This window comes from Manis javanica, chromosome 4 (genome assembly GCF_040802235.1).
Source record: "Manis javanica isolate MJ-LG chromosome 4, MJ_LKY, whole genome shotgun sequence".
Lineage (NCBI taxonomy): Eukaryota > Metazoa > Chordata > Mammalia > Pholidota > Manidae > Manis > Manis javanica.
This window is the reverse complement of record NC_133159.1, coordinates 77,738,045-77,761,734: the sequence shown is the minus strand read 5'-3', so window position 1 is coordinate 77,761,734 and position 23,690 is coordinate 77,738,045. Positions and strand designations below refer to the sequence as shown.

The window sequence follows — 23,690 nt, the reverse complement described above, 5'->3', positions numbered from 1 at the left end:
CAAATGCTGTTGGTATTTTGATAGGGACTGCACTGAATCTTTAGGTTGCTTTAGGCAGGATGGCCACTTTGACAATATTAATTCTTCCTATCCATGAACACGGGATGTGTTTCCATTTATTAGCATCTTCTTTAATTTCTGTCATGAGTGTCTTGTAGTTTTCATTGTATAGGTCTTTCACTTCTTTGCCTAGGTTTATTCCTAGGTATTTTATTCTTTTTGATGCAATTGTGAATGGATTTTCCTTATTGCTCTTTCTGTTAGTTCATCATTAGTGTATAGGAATGCAACAGATTTCTGTGTAATAATTTTATATCCTGCAAATTGCTGAATTCAGATTTTAGACGTAGTTGTGGAGTGGATTTTTTACATACAATATCATGTCATCTGCAAACAGGGACAGTTTAATTTCTTCCTTGCCAATCTGGATGTCTTTTATTTCTTTGTGTTGTCTGATTGCCATGGCTAGGACCTCCAGAACTATGTTGAATAAAAATGAAGAGAGTGGGTATCCTTGTCTTTTTCCTGATCTTAAAGGAAAAGCTTTCAGCTTCTTGCTATTAAGTATGATGTTGGCTGTGTGTTTGTCATATATGGCCTTTATTATGTTGGAGTACTTGCCCTCTATATGCACTTTGTTGAGAGTTTTTATCATGAATGGATGTTGAATTTTGTCAAATGCTTTTTCAGCATCTATGGAGATGATCATGTGGTTTTTGTCCTTTATGTAGATGTGGTGGATGAGGCTGATGGGTTTTCTAATATTGTACCATACTTGCATCCCTGAAATAAATCCTACTTGATCATGATGGATGATATTTTTGATGTATTTTTGAATTCAGTTTGCTAATATTTTGTTGAGTATTTTTACATCTATGTTCATCAGGAATATTGGTCTGTAATTTTCTTTTTTTGTGGTATCTTTGCCTGGTTTTGGTATTAGAGTTATGTTGACCTCATAGAATGAGTTTGGGAGTATTCCCTCCTCTTCTACTTTTTGGAAAACTTTGAGGAGGATGGGTGTTAGGACTTCACTAATCGTTTGATAAAATTCAGGAGTGAAACCATCTGGTCCAGGTGTTTTGTTCTTAGGTAGTTTTTTGATTACCAATTCAATTTCATTGCTGGTCATTGGTCTATTCAGATTTTCTGTTTCTTCCTGGGTCAGCCTTGGAAGGTTGTATTTTCCTAGATAGTTGTCCATTTCTTCCAGGTTATCCAGTTTGTTGGCATATAATTTTTCATAGTATTCTCTAATAAATCTTTGTATTTCTGTGGTGTCTGTAGTGATTTTTCCTTTCTCATTTCTGATTCTCTTTATGTGGGTAAAGTCTCTTCTTTCCTTGGTAAATCTGGCTAGTGGTTTATCTATTCTGTTTATTTTCTCAAAGAACCAGCTCTTGCTTTCATTGATTCTTTCTATTCTTTTATTCTTCTCGATTTTATTTATTTATACTCTAATCTTTATTATGTCCCTCCCTCTAGTGAGTTTGGGCCTCATTTTTTGTTCGTTTTCTAGTTTCATTAACTGTGAGTTTAGACTGTTCATATGGGATTGTTCTTCTTTCCTGAGGTAGGCCTGTATTGCAATGTACTTCCCTCTTAGCACGGACTTTGCTGTGTCCCACAGATTTTGTGTTGTTGAATTATTATTGTCATTTCTCTCCATATATTGCTTGATCTCTGTTTTTATTTGGTCATTGATCCATTGATTATTTAGGGGCATGTTGTTAATCTTCCATATGTTTGTGGGATTTTTCATTTTCTTTGTGTAATTTATTTCTAGTTTCATACTTTATGGTCTGAGAAGCTAGTTGGTACAATTTTATCCTTTTTGAATTTACTGAGGTTCTTTTTGTGGCCTAGTATATGTATGATCTATTCTTGAAAATGTTCCATGTGCACTTGAGAAGAATGTCTATCCTGTTGGTTTTGGGTGTAGAGTTCTGTAGATGTCTGTTAGGTCCATCTGTTCTAGTGTGTTGTTCAGTGCCTCTGTGTCCTTACTTATTTTCTGTCTCATTGATGTGTCCTTTGGAGTGAGTGGTGTTTTGAAATCTCCTCAAATGAGTGCATTGCCTTCTATTTCCCTCTTTAATTCTGTATTTGTTTCACCTACATAGGTGATCCTGTGTTGCGTGCAGAGATATTTATAATATTTATATCCTCTTGTTGGACTGACTCCTTTTCATAGTATTCCCTAATAAATCTTTGTATTTCTGTGGTGTCTGTAGTGATTTTTCCTTTCTCATTTCTGATTCTCTTTATGTGGGTAAAGTCTCTTCTTTCCATAATTTATCATTATGTAATGTCCTTGTCTCTTGTGACTTTCTTTGTTTTGAAGTCTATTTTGTCTGATACAAGCACTGCAACTCCTGCTTTTTTTCTCCCTATTAGTTACATGAAATATCTTTTTCCATCCCTTTACTTTCAGTCTGGTATGGGTTGGAGTGAGTATCTTGTAAGCGGCATATAGACGGGTCTTGCTTTTTATCTGTTTAGTGACTCTTTTTTGTCTTTTGATTGGTGCATTGAGACCATTCACATTTAGGATGATTATTGATAGGTATGTACTTGCTGCCATTGCAGGCTTTAGATTTGCGGTTACCAAAGGTTCAAGAGTAATTCCCTTACTATCTAACAGTCTAATTTAACTGACTTGTATGCTATTACAAACACAACCTAAAGGTTCTTTTTTTCCCCTCCTTTTTCTTCCTCCTCCATTCTTTATATATTAGGTACCATATTTTGTACTTTGTGTATCCCTTGATTGACTTTGGGGGTAGCTGATTTGATTTTGCATCTGCTTAGTAATTAATTGTTCTACTTTCTTTCCTGTGGTTTTATTACCTCTGGTAACAGCTATTAAACCTTAGCAACACTTCTATCTACAGCAGTCCCTCCAAAATACACTGTACAGATGGTTTGTGGGAGGTAAATTCTCTCAGCTTTTGCTAATCTGGAAATTGTTTAATCCCGCCTTCAAATTTAAATGATAATCTTGCCAGATAAAGTAATCTTGGTTAGAGGCCTTTCTGCTTCATTGCATTAAATACATCATGCCACTCCCTTCTGGCCTGTAAGGTTTCTGCTGAGAAGTCTGATGATAGCCTGATGGGCTTTCCTTTGTATGTGATCTTATTTCTCTGTTTGGTTGCTTTTAATAGTCAGTCCTTATCCTTGATCTTTGCTATTTTAATTACTATATGTGTTGGTGTTGTCTTCCTTGGGTCCCTTGTGTTGGGAGATCTGTGCACCTCCATGGCCTGAGAGACTATCTCCTTCCCCAGATTGGGGAAGTTTTCAGCAATTACCTCCTCAAAGATACTTTCTATCCCTTTTTTTTTCTGTCTTCTGGTACCCCTATAATGCAAATATTGTTCTGCTTTGATTTGTCACACAGTTCTCTCAATATTCTTTCATTCCTAGAGATCCTTTTTCCTCTCTGTACCTCAGCTTCTTTGTATTCCTCTTCTCTATTTCTATTCCATTTACCATCTCTTCCACTATGTCTAATCTGCTTTTAAATCCCTCCATTGTATGTTTCATTTCAGATATGGAATTTCTTAATGATTGAATCTCCATTTTAAATTCTTCCCCGAGTTCTTGAATATTTTTCTGTACCTCCATGAGCATGTTTATGATTTTTATTTTGAACTCTCTTTTAGGAAGATTGGTGAGTTCAGTTTCATCTGGGCCTTTTTCTGGTGTTTGTGAGATTTGGGTTTGAACCTGGTTCCTTTGATGTTTCATATTTGTATGTGGTACCTTCTAGTTGCCAGAAGCTCTCGTTTCTGGAGCTGCTCAGCCCCTGGAGTGATGTCCAGATTTGCTGAGGAGCGGCGCTGGTGCACTTTTTCATGGGGTCTGCTCTGTTCTCCGGGGGCATGCAGTCTGCTGAAGCCTTCTTTCCTGTTGCTCTTTTAGGATTAGTTGTATTAACTAAATTTTTGTATTATATGTGCTTTTGGGAGGAGTTCTCTGTCTTACCTCTCACACCGCCATTTTTACTGTCTCCCCAACCCTCTCTAATCTTGTATAATAAGACATTCAATTGTTCACCATTTTGCAGACAATTCAAACGGACATTTTATACCAACAAATTAGGATGCAGAAGGACTTTTGGATGTCTATAGCCTTTGAGGGATTAGTTTTAATGATTATATTTACACACACACACACATTCATCTATATGAAAGAGAGAGAAAGAGAACACAAACCTTTTCTGGCTTACCTTTTTTTATTCTTTCCTTGCCATCTATAACTTGCTCTTCTTGTGGCATCTGAGATAGTTTCTGCCTATATAATTTCTCTAGAGCTTGTGCCATAAGAACAATGTCATCTCCAGGCTAGGAAATATATAAAATATAAGGTTACAGTATAGTCACTGTACCAAATTTCTGTAATTTAGGCTAACTTATAAAATACAGTAACATAGTACTCTAAACAGTGTTTATTGCTTATAAATTAAGTTTAGAAAATAGTGAGCAGCTCACATTTTAAATTCTAACACCATACTCCTTTAACTTCTAAAAAGGACCCAGGATGATGTTTTGTTGCCCTTGTCTAGCTTGGATTAATACTTAGTCTATAGGCACACACCTGATCATCTTCATTTGCCCTCTTACAGCACTAAACTATGTTTTCTACCTTTATCTTGCATCTACCTACCACTTCAGCATTTTATTAAAAATAATAATAATAATAAGGGAGAAATGTGGGATTCACATATAAATCAAGTATAAAAATCAAACAAATAATCATAATTGACCTGCTTGTTTATAGTTCATGATGATTGATCAAAACCGAAAGTTTCTGTGATGACTGCCCTTGCACTGTTCACCATGTAAGAACTTATTCACTATGTAAGAATTTGTTCACCATGTAAAAACTTGTTCGTTATGCTTCAAAGATTGGAGACTGTTGAGAATTAGGCTTGGGGTTGATTAATGATTGTGCATTGAGTCCCCTATACAGAATTTTATTGTTGTTAACAACCATATGATCAATAAATATGAGAGATGCCCTCTCAAAAAGAAAAAGAAAAAAGGACCCAGGATACCTGTCTGAGCACCAGAGGGTTACAATCTAACTGATCCTACTAATTCAAAAAAGATATTAAAAGTTACAATTTCTTTCTTAAATATGTTAAAACAAAACTTTTTCCTGACTGTGCAAAGTACCTCATGGTCTGACTTGACATAATTCAGTTTTCAATTACCTAAGTGATAAAATGACACTATTTAAACCTTCACTACCTGCTTATAAGTCTGAGAAAAAGCTAAATTACAAAGCAAAACTCTAAGCAGAGAATATTTATTTCTAAGGTAGTTCAGGAAAATTACTGAACTTCGTTTTAAAATGTAAAGGAACTCTGTGGAATTCATTATTAAAGTAAAAAATGTAGTTGTCTATGGTAATTTCAGAATACCATTAGTTCTTATTTTTTCAAGATTCACATTAGCTAATCATCTTACATTATATACATACAGATAGGATGGCACTGATAGTTACCTTGGGAACAAAATTAAAATTTTTATTACATTTCAGTGTCACCAATAAATTTGAATAAATGGGATATGAGTTTTAAAATTTTTAGATATAGAAAACAAATACTTTTCTATGATACTCTGGATAACTGGAATATTATATGAAGGAAATCTGAATACACAAGTCCAATTTTATGGATGAAAACAAAAGAGAACATTAACTTCAAAAGCAAATATATTATCATACAGGCTAATCATTAACATAAATGCAAATAGTACTACTAAGTAACAGTACTACTAACAAAAAAGTGTCTTATCTTTAAGTTAACTTTTCATGAAGTTTATTAGTATCTAACTTATTTGGCTTCTTAGGTTATGGCCAGTCTTCCATACTGTGAAAATTTAACCAAGATTAGCATTTCATAAAGCTTATCATTCATCTTATAACTAAAATGGCAGGAGTGGGGTAGAGAACATTTTGAAAAAATACTTTATTCACAGAAGCCAACTATCATTGGTATTTCAATTTTAAAATACACAATTACAGCTATTCAGGAAAAATATGTAGCAAGTAAATTGAGTATTAATATGTGAAAATTATGAAACCCAGTAAAAACACATTATCCTTAATAATATATAAAATACACCAAATCAAAACTTAAACTATGAAATCAGCACACTTGTGCTATATGTAAGAGCAAAGAATTAGTAAGTAAAACATAAGGCTTACATACCTTATTGTATAAATAACAATTTGAGAACATCATATTGAAGTCCTCTATGCATTCTGAAGCATTCACATAGTATTTATGTTCCAAGCGCTTCTTAATTGTATTTAAGTCCATTGGGTTTTTTATAATGGTATAATAATCCTATGGTTTTCAAGATGAAATTCTATGTTAGTAGTAAGAATGAATTCACTAGAGCTACTGATATAAAGAAATTTAAGAAACTCTATACCTGTCACTAGAGAGAGCAAATGATTACCTTTAAAAAGCCATACTCTGGAAACCAAAACCTTTAGTAATGAGAAATAAAGTTGACTGCCGTGGCATTTTTTTTTTTCTCAGAGAAAATAAAACCCTATAAATAAAGAACAACAAAGACAAGAATGTAAGAGTAAAACCATCCTGGAAAATAAAGTGTGTGTGATGCACCTTAGTCTGTCAGGAAGTTTCTAGAGGAACTTCATGGAGAAGGTGACATTCACGACAACCCTGATGCAAAGTTCCAGTGAAGTCTGCTGTAACAAGAAAGCATGTACTACAATTTACCACAGACTGTTAAAGTAGGAACTTCAATGCTCAGAAAAATAAGCTTTGTTGTTTAGGAAAAAATACTCACTGGTATATTCTTGAGTGGTGATGAATAAATTAGGTGCTTCTTAAATATAATCTATAATAATAAAGACTACTGTATTTCTTTTGGTGATTTACTGATAACTGGAAGCCACACTTACAGGCAACTTCAGTTTCACAGCATCCACAGGCTGCTGAAAAGGCCAGGAGAAAGCATGCTTCCATAAGGCCTTGAGGACACCTTTCTGTAGATACTGCAGTTGATTCGTCAATCGCCCATTTTTCTTAGTATTTACATACTCTGGCGGTGGGGGGTTAACAGCTGCCTGTCGGCTTGGCAGAGACATTCTCAACTGCTTCAGATCCTTTGATTCCAATGTTGTCTACAAGTGCATATCCTTAAAAATAAAACAAAACAAAAAAACAAAACAAAACAAAACTGAGCTACTTTCAAAGCACTTTTTAAATAGTTCCTATGAAAACTGAAAAGTATTATTTAAGAGTAACAGGTATCATATTTTAAAGCACATCATGATTTCGGCAGGAAAAAAAAAGAAGCCAAATGATAAATGAATCCATTTGTAAACAAATGCCAACCTTTTTATATATAAATGCTAAAAGTTGTTTCATTATGTATGCCTTAGTTTTAGATGAGTTAAGTTATTTTAGTCTTTCACAGTATTTCTTTCTGCCTTTACAAACCACAAATTGAGGTCTTAGTAGGATATCTGTAAGCTCCAGGTAATAAGAAATAACAGGGAATGGTGAAAATAATATTAGTATATATTAACTCTACACTTACTAATTCAATGAGGTGAGAAAGGAAACTTTTTCTGGCTAATTAAAAGTGATTTATTTTAGAACCTAATTATTAGAAAGAAAAATGACAGATGTTAAAATGCTACTCATTAGTGCCTATTACTATGCCTAAAATAAAACACTTTAAAACTTCATGAGTATTTCCGAAAGACAGTATCTAACATTCCTAGATGGCATGATTACTTCAAGATAAAAGAGTAAAGTACTACCACGAAGATCAACAAAACAAAAAGTATGATCATTTAATAAACGGTCCATTTTTAGAGACCAGTGTTACATTTAACCAGCATATATCTTTGTTTGCATTAACAGTGTTAGTTGTCAACTCTTGGCATATAATCACTTGTGGATTTTTAAAAATTGGGTTAAATACATAAAATTTACCATCTTAACTATTTTTAAGTTACCAGTCAGTATTAAGTATATTCATATTTTTGAACAACTAATCTCCAGAAACCTTTTCATCTTGTAAAACTTAAACTATGTACCTATTAAGTAACAACTTGTTCACCCCTCACTTTAGCCCTTGGCAACCAACATTCTTTTTTCTGTTTCTATGAATCTGACTACTCTGGGTACCTCATAAGTGGAATTATACAGTATTTGTCCTTTTGTGACTAGCTTATTTATCTTAGCATAATGTCCTCAACACTCATCCATATTACAGCATATGTCAAAATTTCCTTCATTTTATAAATTTCAGTAATATTCCATTATAGGCACATACCATACTTTGTTTACCCATTCATTCATCAGTGGACAGTTAGGAGTCTGCTTCTTTGCTATTGTGAATAGTGTTGCTATGAACATGTGTGTGTAAGTCTCTTCAAGACTGAGCTTTCAACTGTTATGGATATATTTAAGTGCAGAAGAGGAATTGCTAGATCATATGGTAATTCTGTTTAATTTTGAGGGGAATCCTGTACTGTTCTCCATAGCAGCAGCACTGCTTTACATTCCCACCAATAGTCAATAGGGTTCATTCTCTACATCCTCACACTTGTTACCTTTGGTTTTTTTCAATAGTAGCCATCCTAATAGGTGTGAGGTGTTGTAGATTATTTTTAAAATACCAATGCCTAGGCCACAATTTCTGAAGATAGTGTTTAGGATCAATTTTTTTTGCTTTTAAATTTTCCCGGTGCTTCTGATGTGTAGCCAGGATTAAGAACTAATACATTAAAATGAAATAAATTATAGGATTGATAATCACCTTCAAGTTAATTCATTTCATGATTTCACTTTTCTGCCATTATACAATTATGAACTAGAACTCTTAATAAAGTCAATATGAACAAAGTGTTGCAAATGAAACTAGCTCTTATGCTGGCTTTGTAATTATTTAAAGCTAGCCTACCTTTTGATTGTCCCAAACACTACACTCTGCTCTCCTCCACAAAAAGAACCACTGCAGTGACTCTGTCTGCACAGATTAAATTGATTACTTCTGAACGTTACATGTAGTATTACTATGTGTTACACTGTGTCTGGCTTCCCTTCATCAATATTATGTTTGTGAGATTTATCCATGTACTTGCCTATGGTTTTGCTCATTTTCATTGCTGTATAGTATTCTACTGTAGAATTATACTGTGATTTATCCATTCCTACTGGGACTTTTGGGTTGTTTTCAGCCTTTGACTAGGATAAATGCTGCTTTGAACATGCTTGTAGTGTTCATATACATACATTACATTGGATATAAACTCTAAGTAAAACTGATGGGTTATATGTTTTCATACGTATATATTTAACTTTACTAGATACCAGTTTTTCAAAAATGTACACACACACACACACACACACACAAAACCACAGTTTCAGAATCCCAGTAATTCCATATTCTTATAAATACTTGGCATTATCAGTGTCTTCCATTTCAGCCATTCTGGTGAGTGTATGGTGGGATCACACTATGATTTTAATTTTAATTTTAATTTTTCTAATGATTCATGATATGAAACACCTTTTTATATATGTCTATTGACCACATGGATATCTTTTTTATCAACATCTGTTGAAGTGTCCTACCCATTTTTCTATTAGGTTGTCTGGCATTATCCTATTTTTAGGAGTTCTTCATATTCTGACCTTTGTTTTATGTGTTGTAAATATCTTCTCCCATGATGTGGCTTAGATACTCAATCTCTTAATGGTGTCTCTAGATAAAGTGAAGGTATTACTGTTAATGAAGTACATGTATCTACTTAGAATCTTCCAAAAGTAAACAAATACAGAAGAGATCTCTGAATAAAGTTACATTTTGTTTCTAAGCATTCAAATACTTGACAAAGTGTTGGTGAGGAGTCCTAGAGAACTAGCTTTTAGAGTTCTTGCCTATAAACAAAATTTTAAAGGCAATGCAAAGGCAAAGCTTCCCTCTTAAGAAAATTCTCTCTACCTCTATCTCCCTAATTTAAAACTGTATTGTCTGATATGGTAGCCATATGTAGATACTTAAATTTTAATTAAAATTGTATTAAAAATTCAACTCCTCAGGAGCATTAGCCACTTTCAGGCAGTCACTAGCTACATGTAGCTAGTGTCTACCATGCTGGCACATTTCTGTCATTGCAGAAAATTGATACTATTTCAACTCATTTGTCTCCTTTTATAGACTGGGCCACACCCTTCTTCCCTGTCAGCTACTTTGATTATATTCTTCCCTATATACTATGTTCACTTATCTTCATAACCCCTCTCTCTCTGCCTAACCCCCAGCCATTGGTAAGCCCTGTAATTTCTCTTCTTGGGCCCAGATGCTACAAATTTATGTTATCCAATTCAAGCATTCATTTTAGGCCAGGTACTGTAAATAAAACAAAGTCCCTGCCGAATGCAGCTTACAGTCTAATGGAAAAAGAGCAAAATGAAAAATCTACAATAATTTCAGTAAGTGATAAATGAAATAGGGTAACATGAATTGGAAATGTAGTCAGGGTAGGCCTCTCTCACTTGAGCTCCAAAACTAAGGAAAAAGTTTCAGGAAGAAAGAACAAAGTGGAAATGCCTATAAGTGGATACAAGCTTCACAGGCTTAAAGGAAGGAGGCTAGGAGAATACAGAAAATGGGATAGCATAAAATGAAAAAAAAAAATTAAAAACAGACAATGTCTAGATTATGTAGGGCTCTTAGACCATGGTAAGAATTTGAATTTTAATCTGTAAATGCATGCTGCTGTGTGACTTAGGAAAGCAGGAGTAGATGCCGGGAAACCAGTAAGGGGCTTCTGAACTAGTCCAGGCAAGAAACAGCAGAAGAGATCATGCTGGTCTCAATCTTAGCCCCCAACATCTCTCAGGATTCCTCTTCCCCCAACCTTTCCCTTTATAATGAATGGCACTATATCACTTAACCAGTGTTCAAGAAAAACACTTGGGAATCTTCTCCAGTTCCTTTTTTCCCTCAAGCCCCCTCAATTCATCAGCACATCCTTTGGCTTCTCCTTCAAAAAAATTTCAAATTCTTACTTATTCTCACTACCAAAAATGACCCTAGCCCCAGTCATCAACACGTCACTTCATATGAAGACTAACGCCATAACCTCCAAACTGATCTGAGACCTTCTAGGGTTTGTCCCCTTGTTCCTTCAACCTCCTCCCCTTTCACTTTCAGCTCAATCACTTCACTCCAGCCATATTCATTCTTCCTCAGTTTCTCTGCAATGCATCAAGACAGTTCCAGTCTCTGGGCCTTTAAACTCTGCCTGAAATCCTCTTTTTTCCAGATATATTCAAAAACATCAGTTCCTCCAGAAGAATTTTCCTTCCCAATCTCATAAATAGGCATTCTTACCCTTTCCCCAGTTCCAGTCCATCAGCCATTCCTCTGCTTCACCACTACTACGTGTAACTTTCTGTCTATTTGTTTACTGTCTCCCAGTGTTCCCTTCCCCTCCTCCGAGAATGTTAACTGTATGCCAGAAGGGACCTTATTTGCATTAATCTATGCCTAGGACAGAGACAAATGCAGGCTGAATTATGGCATTCAGATTCAGTTTTATGTTAGAGGTAGAGATGTGACTTATTTATATGGGAGAAGTAGGGAGAGAAATCAAGAATGGTTCACTTCTAAGTTAGTTCTAGTTGCTCAGTAAACTACCTTCAAAAAAATTAATGAATACCTATTAATCATAAAATGCCTTTTCCAAACCTGCTTCCACTCTACAAGTTAACTCCACTATGCCCACTTGAAGAGGATCTCATCTTAGTTTACAAGAGAAACTCTTTAAGTTACCTTCCCTTAACATCTTTTATTTCCTATTTCAGTTCCTCTTATATTCTTAAGTGCTTCACTTGTTTTCCCTAAGGATCTTCTCTCTCTTCTTCCATAATCCTATTGTTTCATTAATTAGTCCTTTTATCTCCATTACTACATGTTTCTTTTTTATTAGGTTTAAGAAGACTTTTCTCTACCAAAAGATCAATTTCCTACTATCTTAAAATTTACTACATTTAATTTCTTATCTGTAATTAAAGAATCTGTAATTAAGATTAATTATCTATAATTAACTTCTGGGGCACCTCTGCTCACAGACATGTTCCAGGTCAGTGTCTTAAATTTTTTTCCTTAAAAACACCTTTCCACACAAAAATATGCACTTGGGTATTTTAGCTGATTTATTGGTAATTACCAAAATTTGGAACCAACATAGAATGTCCCTCAGTAAAAGAATGGGTAAACTATGGAATAACATCCCACACAATGGAATGTTATTCAGTGCTGAAAAAGAAATGAGCTACCATGGTAATCAAAACAATTGGCACTGGCACAAGAACAGACCCATAGATCAATGGAACAGAATAGAGGGCCCAGATATAAACCCACACATATAAGGTTAATTTATATATGATAAAGGAGCCATGAATATACAATGGGGAAAAGAAAGTCTCTTCAATAACTGGTGTCGGGAAACTGGACTGCTAAATGAAAGAAAATGAAACTGGATTACTGCCTAACTTCATACACAAAAGTAAACTTAAAATGGACCAAAGGCCTGAATGTAAGACATGAAATCATAAAACTCTTAGAAGAAAACATATAGGCAAAAAAATCTCTTGAACATAAGCATGAGCAACTTTTTCCTGGACACATCTCCTTGGGAAAGGGAAATAATATCAGAACTGAACAAGTGGGACTACATCAAACTAAAAAGCTTCTATACAGCAAAGAACACCATCAGCGGAACAAAAAGGCAACCTACAATATGGGAGAATATATTCATAAATTACTTATCTGAAAAAGGGTCCAAAATATATAAAAAAACTCGTATGGCTCAACACCAAAAAAACAAATAACCTGACTGAAAAATGGGAACACGACCTGAACAGATATTTCTCCAAAGAAGAAATACAGATGGCCAACAAGCACATGAAAAGATGCTCCACATCACTAATTATCAGGGAACTGCAAATCAAAACCACAATGCGGTATCATCTCACACCCAGTAGAATAGCCACAATCCAAAAGACAAGAAATAACAAGTGTTGGCAGGCAAGTAGAAAAACAGGAACCCTCCTACACTGTTGGTGGGAATGTAAATTGGTGTAAGTGCTGTGGAAAGCAGTGTGGAGTTTCCTCAAAAAACTAAAAATAGAAATACCATTCCATCCAGTAATTCTACTTCTAGGAATTTACCCAAAGAAAACAAAATCTTGATTTGAAAAGATATATGCACCCCTATGTTTATCACCACATTATTTACAACAGCCAAGTTATGGAAACAACCTAAGTATCCATCAACAGATGAATGGATAAAGAAGATGTGTATACATACACAATGAAATATTATTCAGCCATAAAAAGAAAAGAAATCCTGCCATTTGCAGCGTCATGGATCTAGAGGGTATTAGGCTAAGTGAAATAAGCCAGGCAGAGAAAGACAAATACCATATTTTTTTACTTATTTGTGGAATATAAAAACAAAGCAAAAGAGAATGAACAAAATAGCAGTAGACTCATAGACAGTGAAAAGAGACTAGTGGTTACTATGCGATAGGGGTAAGGGTGTGTTGGTGGGGAGGGTGTGGGGTGATAAAGGGGCACAAAAATTCTCACTCACAGTGTAAATTGGTTGTAGGGATGGTAGCACAGCATGGAGGATATAGCCAATGATTCTGTAACATCTTCCTATGTTGACAGATAGTAACTGCACTAGCAGGGATGAGAATTTTATAATATGGGTAACTGTTGAACTACTGTGTTATATATTTAAAACCAACATAATATTTTGTATCAACGATACTTCAGTTAAAAAAAAAGAGCTATCAAGCCATGAAAAAACATGGAGGAATCTTAAATGCATATTAAATGAAAGGAGCCAATCTGTAAAACACAGTGTACAATTCCAACTACAGTTGATCTATGAACATGAATTTGAAGTGGGACAGTCCACTTATAACAAATTTTTTTTAGTAAATATATTGGAAAATTGGGGGAGGTTTGTGACAATCTGAAAAAATGTTTTCTTTTCTCTAGCTTATTTTATTGTAAGAATAGAGTACATAATACATATAGCATACAAAATATGTGTTAATTGACTATGTATGTTATCAGTAAGGCCAGTCAACAGTAGAGTATTAGTAATTTCTGGGGAATCAAAGTTATACACAGATTTTTGACTGCATAGGTGACTGGCATCCCTAACCCCACATTGTTCAAGAGTCAACTGTATGACACTCTGGAAAAGGCAAAACCATGGAGATAGTAGAAAGATCACTGGTTGCTATGAGTTGAAGAGAGGGGAGGATGAAAAGATGGAAGAACAGAGGATTTTTAGGGCAGTGAATGTACTCTGAATGGTACCATAATGGATATGTGCCATTACACATTTGCCCAAACCCTTACAATATACAACACCAAGACCAAACCCTAATGTAAACTATGGGCTTGGGGTGATGATGTGTCATTGTCACTTCATCAATTTTGAGAAATGTACCACTCTGATAGGGGAAGTTAATAGGGGAGGCTATACATGTGTAGGGGCAGGGAGTATATGGAAAATCTCTGTACATTCTCTCACTTACGCTGTGCACTTACAGCTGATCTAAAAAATATCACGTCTTTGCCTGCTTATCAACATAAAAAAGTCCACTTCAGATGCAAATGTTTTTTAAAGGTCAAATATGTCCATCTGGTTTTTCCAACTCTTTTCTGAGACTGCTCTCCCAAAGATCACTAATACCTTAGAATATTCCAAATCCCTCACTGGCTTTCTGCAGTTTTCTTTCTAGATTTCTCTGTAGTATTTTAAATGGGTAACAACCCTAGTTTAAGTGTTCATCTCTGAATCACATACATAGCTACTCATACCACTTCCTCATATTTCAACCACACTTGTCCATCATATTTTCTAGCTTCTGGTACTTCAATCAAACAACTTCATGACATTAGTCAAATCCCATATTGTCGCTTTTGTAGTACAAGGGAAGATAACACTAATAACTTAAAATAGTGTGTAATGGATAAAAGACTATGTATGTCTCCTGACAGGACAAAATGTAATATAATGTAATATATATATAGACATTTGGCCAAAAATGTGTAACAAGCTTTTAGATTTAACTTTCATGTAACAAAAAATTCAAAGGCTTATAGACCAAAGATTTCCCAAAATGAACACATGAGTTATCCAAAATATCCAAGGGTATTAGTTCACCTCTAATTTAATACACGCATAGGTACATCAGGAAAAGTCTGATCTCTTTGGCAATGCAAGGTCTCCCCCTTTCCCAGTTTCCTCCTTTTAAAAACATCAGGACCAACCAATTTCTTGAGTTTTTCAAGAAAAAAATATTTAATTCCTCAAGAATTACTATCTCAATGGGACAGATACTGTATGGCCCTATATGCTTACTGAAGTCTCAAAGAACTGAGCTGATTTAAAAGCAAAAATAATGTAAGTTAATGTATCTTGCGCCTGGGGCTCAATTTTAGATAGAGTTGGATTTTTTGAGGCTTTGAAAAAAGATGGTTTAAAAAACATTTTCCATCATTTCAACAATGGCAGAGAATGTTATTCTGCTGTGTGGTGGCACATCTGGTTGGATTTCCTAGTTAGATCTTACACATGCAGGGCAGCAATACAGCAGAAAACTCAAGAGTTTGGATTCTGGGCTCAGAAAAGTCAAAAGTAAGTTGCCCTGGGATAAACTCAAACACTGACTCCAAATCCTGCAACATCCAAATGAGCTATCTCCAGTTCAAGGGGGGGAAATGGTTTCTTCAAAATAAAATCAGGCTTCAGTTGAGGTCAAAAAGGTAATCTGTAGAAAATGTATATTCTTCATGATTCATAATCTTCTCATCTGCTCTCCCCGCAGCCTAAAGGAGGGGGCACCCTTCTGGTCTAGAGTGCTTTTCCCAGGTACTCTAGATAACAACACCCCCTCCTGAAGTTCCTTGTTCTTTCTTGCTTGTACCTTCAACATTTCTATACTAGCTTACCCTGCATATAAACCTTCTCTAGTTGCCTTAAAAATTCTTCTCTTGATCCTATTGTCTCCTTCCAGCATCAATATTTTGTCTTCTGTACCTTGCGGTGCCTCCTAAAAAATGACATTGTCTTTACTTCCCACCTCACACTCGAGTTTTTCCCACCATTCCTCGAAAATTCCCCTTACACTAAGGCTAATACTTACCATACTTAGTTGTTATATCCATTGGATTCTTTTTGAATCTTACCTTTCTTGACCTCTCAGCAACATCTGTCACTAGACTACTGTGACTCTCTTGAAACTTCTCTGGTTGCCAGGATACCACTTTTTTCCAGATTCTATCTGTGTATTTATTACATATTTATAAGGCACCTACAATGGTGCTAAGCATTGAGCTAGGAACTGGGGATACAGTCTTACAGAGACTTGTAAACAGGCAATTACAAGAGGATACATATAATTACTGCTATGACAGAGGTAGGTAGAACAGGGTGCTAAGGGAACAAACAGGAGAGTCAGATTAGAATTCCAGAGCAAGTTACCTCCTTCAAAAACTCATCTTCAGCTAATCCATTAAAATCCCCCAGGGTTCTTCCTTTGCCCCAGCCACTTTTTAAAAACTCCATTTACATACTACCCTTACCCATTTCAGCCACTCCAAAATACTGAATAGTTCTACACAAATGACTCCTGAATATAAATTTACATATCCTGAATCCTTACTGTGTTCCTTTTTTCCATCTCTGAAACCACTCCTTTTGTTCAATCACTTACCACTCCCACCTGAATTAATGCAATGGTGATGTTTGGATTTTTGTTCATTCAGCAACTGAAGATAATACTGTTCAACCCACTGCCCTTCATGATATATAAACCAATTTATGGCTCTTTACCTATCTCATTAGACCCCAACCTTGTGTCAGTCACCCAAAACCTGCAGTTCTCCACTTGTCCCACCCAACTCTGTGCTCACTGGTGCATGGTTTTGCAAATGTTCTCCTGCTTACCCAGAGCTCCCATCATCACTCTTTAGACTAAATTCTATTTGTCTCTCGAGACCCAGTTCAGCTATCACCACTACCCAGCAGCCTCCTTCACTCCATCCACCCATTCAGGCCCTTCTCACAGGTCCCCAAACCCTCTGTACACATTTGAACTTAATTCGTTACACAGCCATTGCCTTGAGGTCAGGCCCACCTTCGATTCGGCAGCACCCAATGGAAGATTGAGCATGGGCTTTATTAAGAACATTAGTGGAACGTATTAAAGAATCAAGGACAGGGATTTCCCAGTCTCAAGCGATGACGCCCAGAATAAACACAACAAAAATGCCAGCTACAGCTAAAGCTCTGTACTCTCTCCTGCACTCCCGAAGCGACAGTGCAAGCAGAGATCCAGCAACCCTAGACTTAAAAGAACTACAAAGACTGTGGTTTTTGAGATGGGGAGAAGGCCGTTGTAAAACTGGATCCCCACCCCCTCGCCGCAACGTCCTTCTTCCCCACCTTCTTTGCGAGAACACCCTAGCATTTAAGAGAAAAGCCAAAAAAATTTTATAGGGTCCATTGAGGCAACAAGCTTACAGCTAGTAAGGCCAAAGGCCAAAGGAAAGAGGCTGGCAGCTCCCCTGGGCTGCAGGCAGGCATGGGGACGGCCTCCCTAACTGCCTTGCCCGTCACAAAGTCGATGCGGGAGGGGAGGAAAACAGTTGTTCCCCACCGAGGGTCACACCAAGGGCTCGGATCCCAGGGCGATGCGGCCCACAGCAGTTCTGTTACCTCTTGTTGAAAGGATCTTTTCTGATCGTCCCCTTCGGCTTGTACAAGATGAAGCGAGGCAGGGCAGCAGTTCTTGGCCGATGTCACCGCCAGCTCTCGTCCTAATGGCGGCCAGTAACGGTCCGCGACAGGCGCCTTTATAAGAGTCCCACTGGGGCCCCCTCCCATTGGCCTGAGCACGTCACGTGGCCAGGCCGTGTCGGCGCCTGGAAAGCGGGTGAGGCCTGAGCAAGGCGGGCGGCCCACGACCTGCCGCCCAGGGCTCACGTCGGAGGCCTGAGGTTCAGCGCGCACGCTGCAGAGAGCCTGTTTTTAAGGATGAGAGTGCCACCCGCCCCGTTAGCGTTTCCTGTAAATCACCTGGCCCTTAAGGTGATGGTTTGTGAGTTCGTAAGTTTGGGCTAGCGGGGTTTTCATTGTTTGCGTGCGTTCCCCCAGCCCTGCCCTGAGCTCCCGTGTGGCGTACGCAGTGAGAGCTTAGTGTGAGGTGGCGCCTGAGGTTGGAGCCCACCAGAGCTCACTGGCTTTAAAATGGCACTTAGGAGCTACTTAACTCAGCTGCGCGAGGAGAGAGCTTTAGGGTTTTAAGAGGTTCCGAGACTATGTCATCATTTGCGGACGTGTATTAGAAGAATGTGTTTAGCGCAGTATTTGCCTTTCGGATCCAATTGCAAACTATGTTTCTATATTCTTAATATTCATTCCTAGATGGACGGGTGGATGGGGGAAGGAAGAACACAACTGCTCTATAAACCCGTCAAAACCTAATCAAGCTCCAGTTTCAGAAGCGCAGATCCCGGGGTTAGTAACAGCTTGGCTGTCTTAATTAAGTGACTTGAGTAAAGGTCTTCAGTTAAAAGTGGTCACAGGAAAGTACACCCTACTTGAGGTCACATAAATAAGGGTTGCAGGCATATATTTGAACAGCTGTTAATCAAAACACTGAAAATGGCTTACTTTAGTCAAAGAAAGGACTAGAGTGGGCAGTTTAGAGTTTAAAAGAGTGGGGAAGTATCAAAATTATTATGGAGAACAGGAGAAAAAACTTGGAGAACCTGTTATTAAGACATATTTGAGACAGTTAAGACCTAGAAATTGGTGAATATATATGGAAAAGTAAATTAGTCTATTTTCTCCAACAGTGAGATTTGCCAGGGATGTATGACAGAAAGACAGTAAAGAAAAGTAGCTTATAAGATATTGAGAAGGAAGTGGCTGAAGACCAGTGCAATTAAGATTAGGATATCACAGAGCTATTCTATGACATATGGAAATAGTTGTAATGATTTTTTTTTAGAAAAGCATCAGACATGTTCCATGAAGAATGCATTTTAGTTTAAATCATGGTATCACATGGAACATAGCTGAAAGATATTTCAAAGTTTCATTCTAGCATTAGATTCAACAAGAGGAATCCAGCCCATCTTTCTGGTCTCCTGCAGAATCACAAGTGTCACCAGAACTCAGAGTTATAGATTTAAATTTATAGATGGTTTTGTATAGGCATCAGGATGCAATATAATCCATATAGACATAGGAGATTATTTATCACTAAATATAAAAATATTTGTTACCTCTGTGTTACTAAATTCAAAAGTCAGTTCTTGCAAGTTCTTTCCTAATCCATCCTCCATTTTCAATGTTGGAATGCTCCAATGCTCAGTCCTTGGGCCTTTTCTGAATTTATGCATTTTAACAAGCAAATCCAATCTCAAAGCTTATCTGCTCTTGGCTCCCAGATTTGCATGTTTATCCTGGGCCTTTTTTCTGAACTCCAGGCTTAAAAGTTAAGGTAACTTAAACTTAGTATGTGTGTCCAAACCTGAGTTCCTGTTATCCCCCTTCAGACTGTTCTGCCCACAGTCTTCCCAATCTAAATAAATGGCAACTCTATTCTTATAGTTCAGTCATCCTCTTTCTCACACCTTACAGTCGATCAAGTCCAAAAATTTTTGATTCGTCAGCAAATCTTTGTGTCTACATTTTCAAAACCTGTACAGAATTTAAACTAGTCCAGATCAGCACAGTGTTTCATCTAGTTTATTGCAACAGACATCTAACTGATCTCCAGTGCTTCTGCTTCTCCCTTTGGCATCCTTCAATCTAGCCTCAACACAGTAATAAAAAGATCTTTGTAATCAATTCATGTCACCCCACTCCTCAGAACTTTTCAATGGCTTCCCATTTCCTTCAGTAAGACTCAAAGTCCTTGCAGTGGTTTTCAAGGGTCTACATCACTTGTTCCCCAACCACCATCTCCCTACCCCTACTATCTTACCATCATCATTTGATCTCATTGCCTGCTACTCTCCCCCATGTTCACTTCACTGTGACCAAACTTGCCTCTTTGGTGATCCTGGAACGCCCTAACCGTGCTCCTGCCTCAGAGCCTTTGCTCTTGCTATTCCTTTTGCCTAGAAGTTTTTTCCACAAGTCTGAATGGCTCACCCACTCAGCTTCAGATCTTGCCTCAACTGTCAGCTTCTCAGCAAGACCTTCCACCGCTAGCCTATCAAAACTAAAAAAATATCACATACATACACACATAAAGATATTTCTTATTTCCATTCCTGCTTTATTTTCTGCTTATTTCTAATCACTAACATGCTATATATTTGTACTTGTTTATCTTATCTATTGTCTCCTTACCTATCAGATTATAAGCACTGTAAAGACAAGGATTTTTATTGTTTTTGTTTGTTATATGCCCCGAGTACCTGAAATAGTGCCTGGCAAATGGCAGACACTCAATAATTATTAAATGAGTTAATACATGATTTGATTATACTGCTCTGTCACAGAAAGGGGCTATATACTTATGGCCATATAGTAGGAAAAAAATGTAAATAAAAAACCAGCATAACCTGTGTTTACACACGCGTTATATCAGATAAGTTATTTGGAAAGACCTGCTCATAATTTATATATTAAGAATAAGTAAACTTTGCAAAATGCTCAGAAGAGTTACAAATATGATTTTGAGAGAAGAAAACAGAATAGTACTAGTGACAGGTAGGCTGCTCCATAATTGGTTGAAGAAATGAAGCTTATTAGTTGACAAGCATGAAAAATGGTTTGAGTCCAAGAAAATACAGTAACTTCAAGGGGAGTCATGTCTTGTTGTCCCAGCCTGGCTTCCTCCCTATTCAATTTCACAGTTTAAAAATTTGAACTCTTACTTGCCTTAAGCATTAATATTTTATTAGCAACTTTTCAACTCCTATATTTCCATTCATTTAAAATGGTGAAATAATTTTTTTAAATTGTTCTGGCAATAAAATATTTAATGTTTACTAGTAGGTATAAGCTTATGATTTCCTTTACCAAATTTATTTTGGAAATAATATTAAATATAACTCCTCATATATAGCTTAAAATGTAGGATATTGAAATTTGGGTGTGAATGACCATGTATAATAAATTATGAATTATCTTAATGTAATCATTTCAAATAAAGACTACAAATAAATTTTGGAAGGCAGTTAACATGGGCTCTTTCTGTGAGGAGAGAAGCCATAACAACTTCTATACAGTGCTACCACAAAGCTTAAAAATTTAGTTAATCATCTTAAGAAAATTTATTGGTAGGACTGTTTCCCATCAACCCTGTAAAGTCAAGATTTTGTAAATGGCAAAATAACCCTGGAAAACACTTAAGGAAAGTTAATTTTGCATCTAGAATGGTGAAACTATATGACACAAAGAATTTCTGTCAGCAATAAAAATATAAATCTGGTACAAAAGGTGGTTAGAGAATGTCTCTGTGAAAAGACTATGACCTAATTGGGAAATCTTCAGAAATTCCTGCCCTTCTTGAGTCAAAAGAGTGCCTATCATTTGGCCTTGATTGCATTTTCAGGTTTCTTCTGAGAAGACCACCCGTTACGGAGGAGTGTCTGTGTGCCCAAGTCTGGATTCCTCAAGGCTCGGTGGGTTGTCAGTTAGACCATCAAACCCAAATGTGGTTTCTGATTTCCATCCCAGAAGAGAATCAGGAACTTGGGACTCCAATAATCCTTCACCTCTACTGGGGTCAATAACCCATTAATCTTACCACCTTTTCGCTAGTCCTCCCCTCCTGTCCTCTCTTCCCTTCTTGTTCCACTTTAATGCTGTGGTTAGTCATGATAATCCCTCCCTAGAATCACCCTCAACTCCTCTCTCCTTTTTCTTCCTCCTCATTTCATGCTTGGCAAAATTATAATCATTATTAAACCCTTAATAAACCTTAAATTTAATCCTTATTAGGGCTATATCTACTCTGTGCCTTACAGCTCAGTGTGAGTAAAGGAAAATGCACATCTGTGCTGTCAGGTAGTCCTTTAAATAAGAGTAACAGCCATTGTCCCCAATACTCCCTATCCATTTTCTCTGCTTTAGTTTTCTCCACAGCACATATAACCATCTGCCACATTATATAATTGTTCAATATCTCTCTTCATTTAATGGAAGCTCAGAGAAGGGACTTTTGTCTACTTTATTACCACCTTATCCTCAGTACCTAGTGGAGTATTTGGCACATAGCAAGTATTCAATTAATTATGGTCTAATAATGAATAAATGATTTATGCCTAAAGACCCACTGTTCATGAAAGGTGATAATGGAGGAGACAAAAAAGCAAGGGAACAGAGAAATCCACTGGCCAAAGTACAAATTAGAAGATGGTGACCTAACTGACTTGAGAAGAAGATGAAATTTTCTGACATGGCTCTATATTGACTGCAGAAGAGACTTATTTTACTGAAGAATGGATTACAGAGTTCCACAAATATTTGCTGGGATTGCTCAGCAATTTAAACAGGCTTTCCAATATTGTTGAAATTATAAAAACTCCATGTATCTAAACCCCTATTAATTGGCTGGAAGTGCAAGTATATTCTCTGTTGTATTGAAAAAACAAACCAAAGGAAATATTTACACATGGAATAATGATCTGGTTTTTTGGCTGCCTTCTATAATTATGGTCCATGTCAAGTGACTGAAGAAGATTCCTCCAGTGATCCTATGGGTTTTCCCTTGTCTGGATTCTCTGATCAGAACTAAAATATGTGGTTCAAAAGGGAGAAAATCCCCTCTGACAGAATCAGAGAAAGAGCCATGATAGCAAAATTATTATAGTGTTTAAAACAAATTCACAGGAAAACAAACCAATTTGTCAAAACAATATTCTTCTATTGCTTATTCATTTGTTTCTTTGGAGACTTTGTGTTAATTTTAATGAATTCTGACCTCTTGTCCAGACCTAGTAAAGCCTAAGTGTACTTTCTGTTGGAGAATTGCACATTGTAACTGAGCCACTTACCAAGTTGTTTTTGACATGTAGGCATGTTTTATTTTACAATATGCACAAGGGCTCCTCAGAAACAAATAAGCAATAGAAGAATTTTATTTTGACAAACTGGAGTGCAGATTATGAAAGGGGAAAAAAATTCTTATTCCTTTTAGTTTATTTTCCTTTGAATTTGTTTTACTCTTTTTGAAAGATGGTTATTGACACATAGGTAAATTTTTAATGTTAGTGGTGGTAAAAAAAGATATATGGTAAAATTATTTGGTTTTAAAATTTTTCCTATAGCCTGATCCTCAAACATACAACTTCTAGTATTTACTTACCTAGAAATGCTGAGATTTGCAGAAAAATAAAAATCGATGCTTATATTTCTTGATTCCAAGTTTACCAGAAAATGAAGCAATTCAAATTAAAGTGATAAGATACTGTCTTATAATCTATGATCTCTTAGGATAATAAAATAAATCATCTCCCAAAAGTACAATAAAGTAATAGAGTTTTCAAAGAGGTAAAATGCTGCTTACTTGGAAAACATATATGCCTTTCAGTTTATATTAATCAGCATTACTGCCATTTCTT

General features: G+C 36.4%; 1 protein-coding gene across 2 annotated transcripts in view; it reads right to left on the bottom strand.

The window, feature by feature from the left end:
* BRDT (bromodomain testis associated) overlaps nt 1-17,949 on the bottom strand; it is a 75,662-nt gene extending 57,713 nt beyond the window's left edge. Inside the window, exons 1-4 of one of the 2 annotated variants that reach the window (XM_073234268.1) lie at nt 17,821-17,949; nt 6,949-7,185; nt 6,224-6,361; nt 4,235-4,349 (exon numbers count right to left, since the gene is read on the bottom strand). In XM_073234268.1, the coding sequence (XP_073090369.1) occupies nt 4,235-4,349; nt 6,224-6,361; nt 6,949-7,134 (439 nt within the window). In that variant the 5' untranslated portion in view covers nt 7,135-7,185; nt 17,821-17,949. Of the gene's footprint in view, nt 1-4,234; nt 4,350-6,223; nt 6,362-6,948; nt 7,186-17,820 lie in introns of those variants that run through there. The other variant, XM_073234269.1, reaches the window with a different exon arrangement.
* Between the last annotated feature and the right edge of the window lie 5,741 nt (nt 17,950-23,690).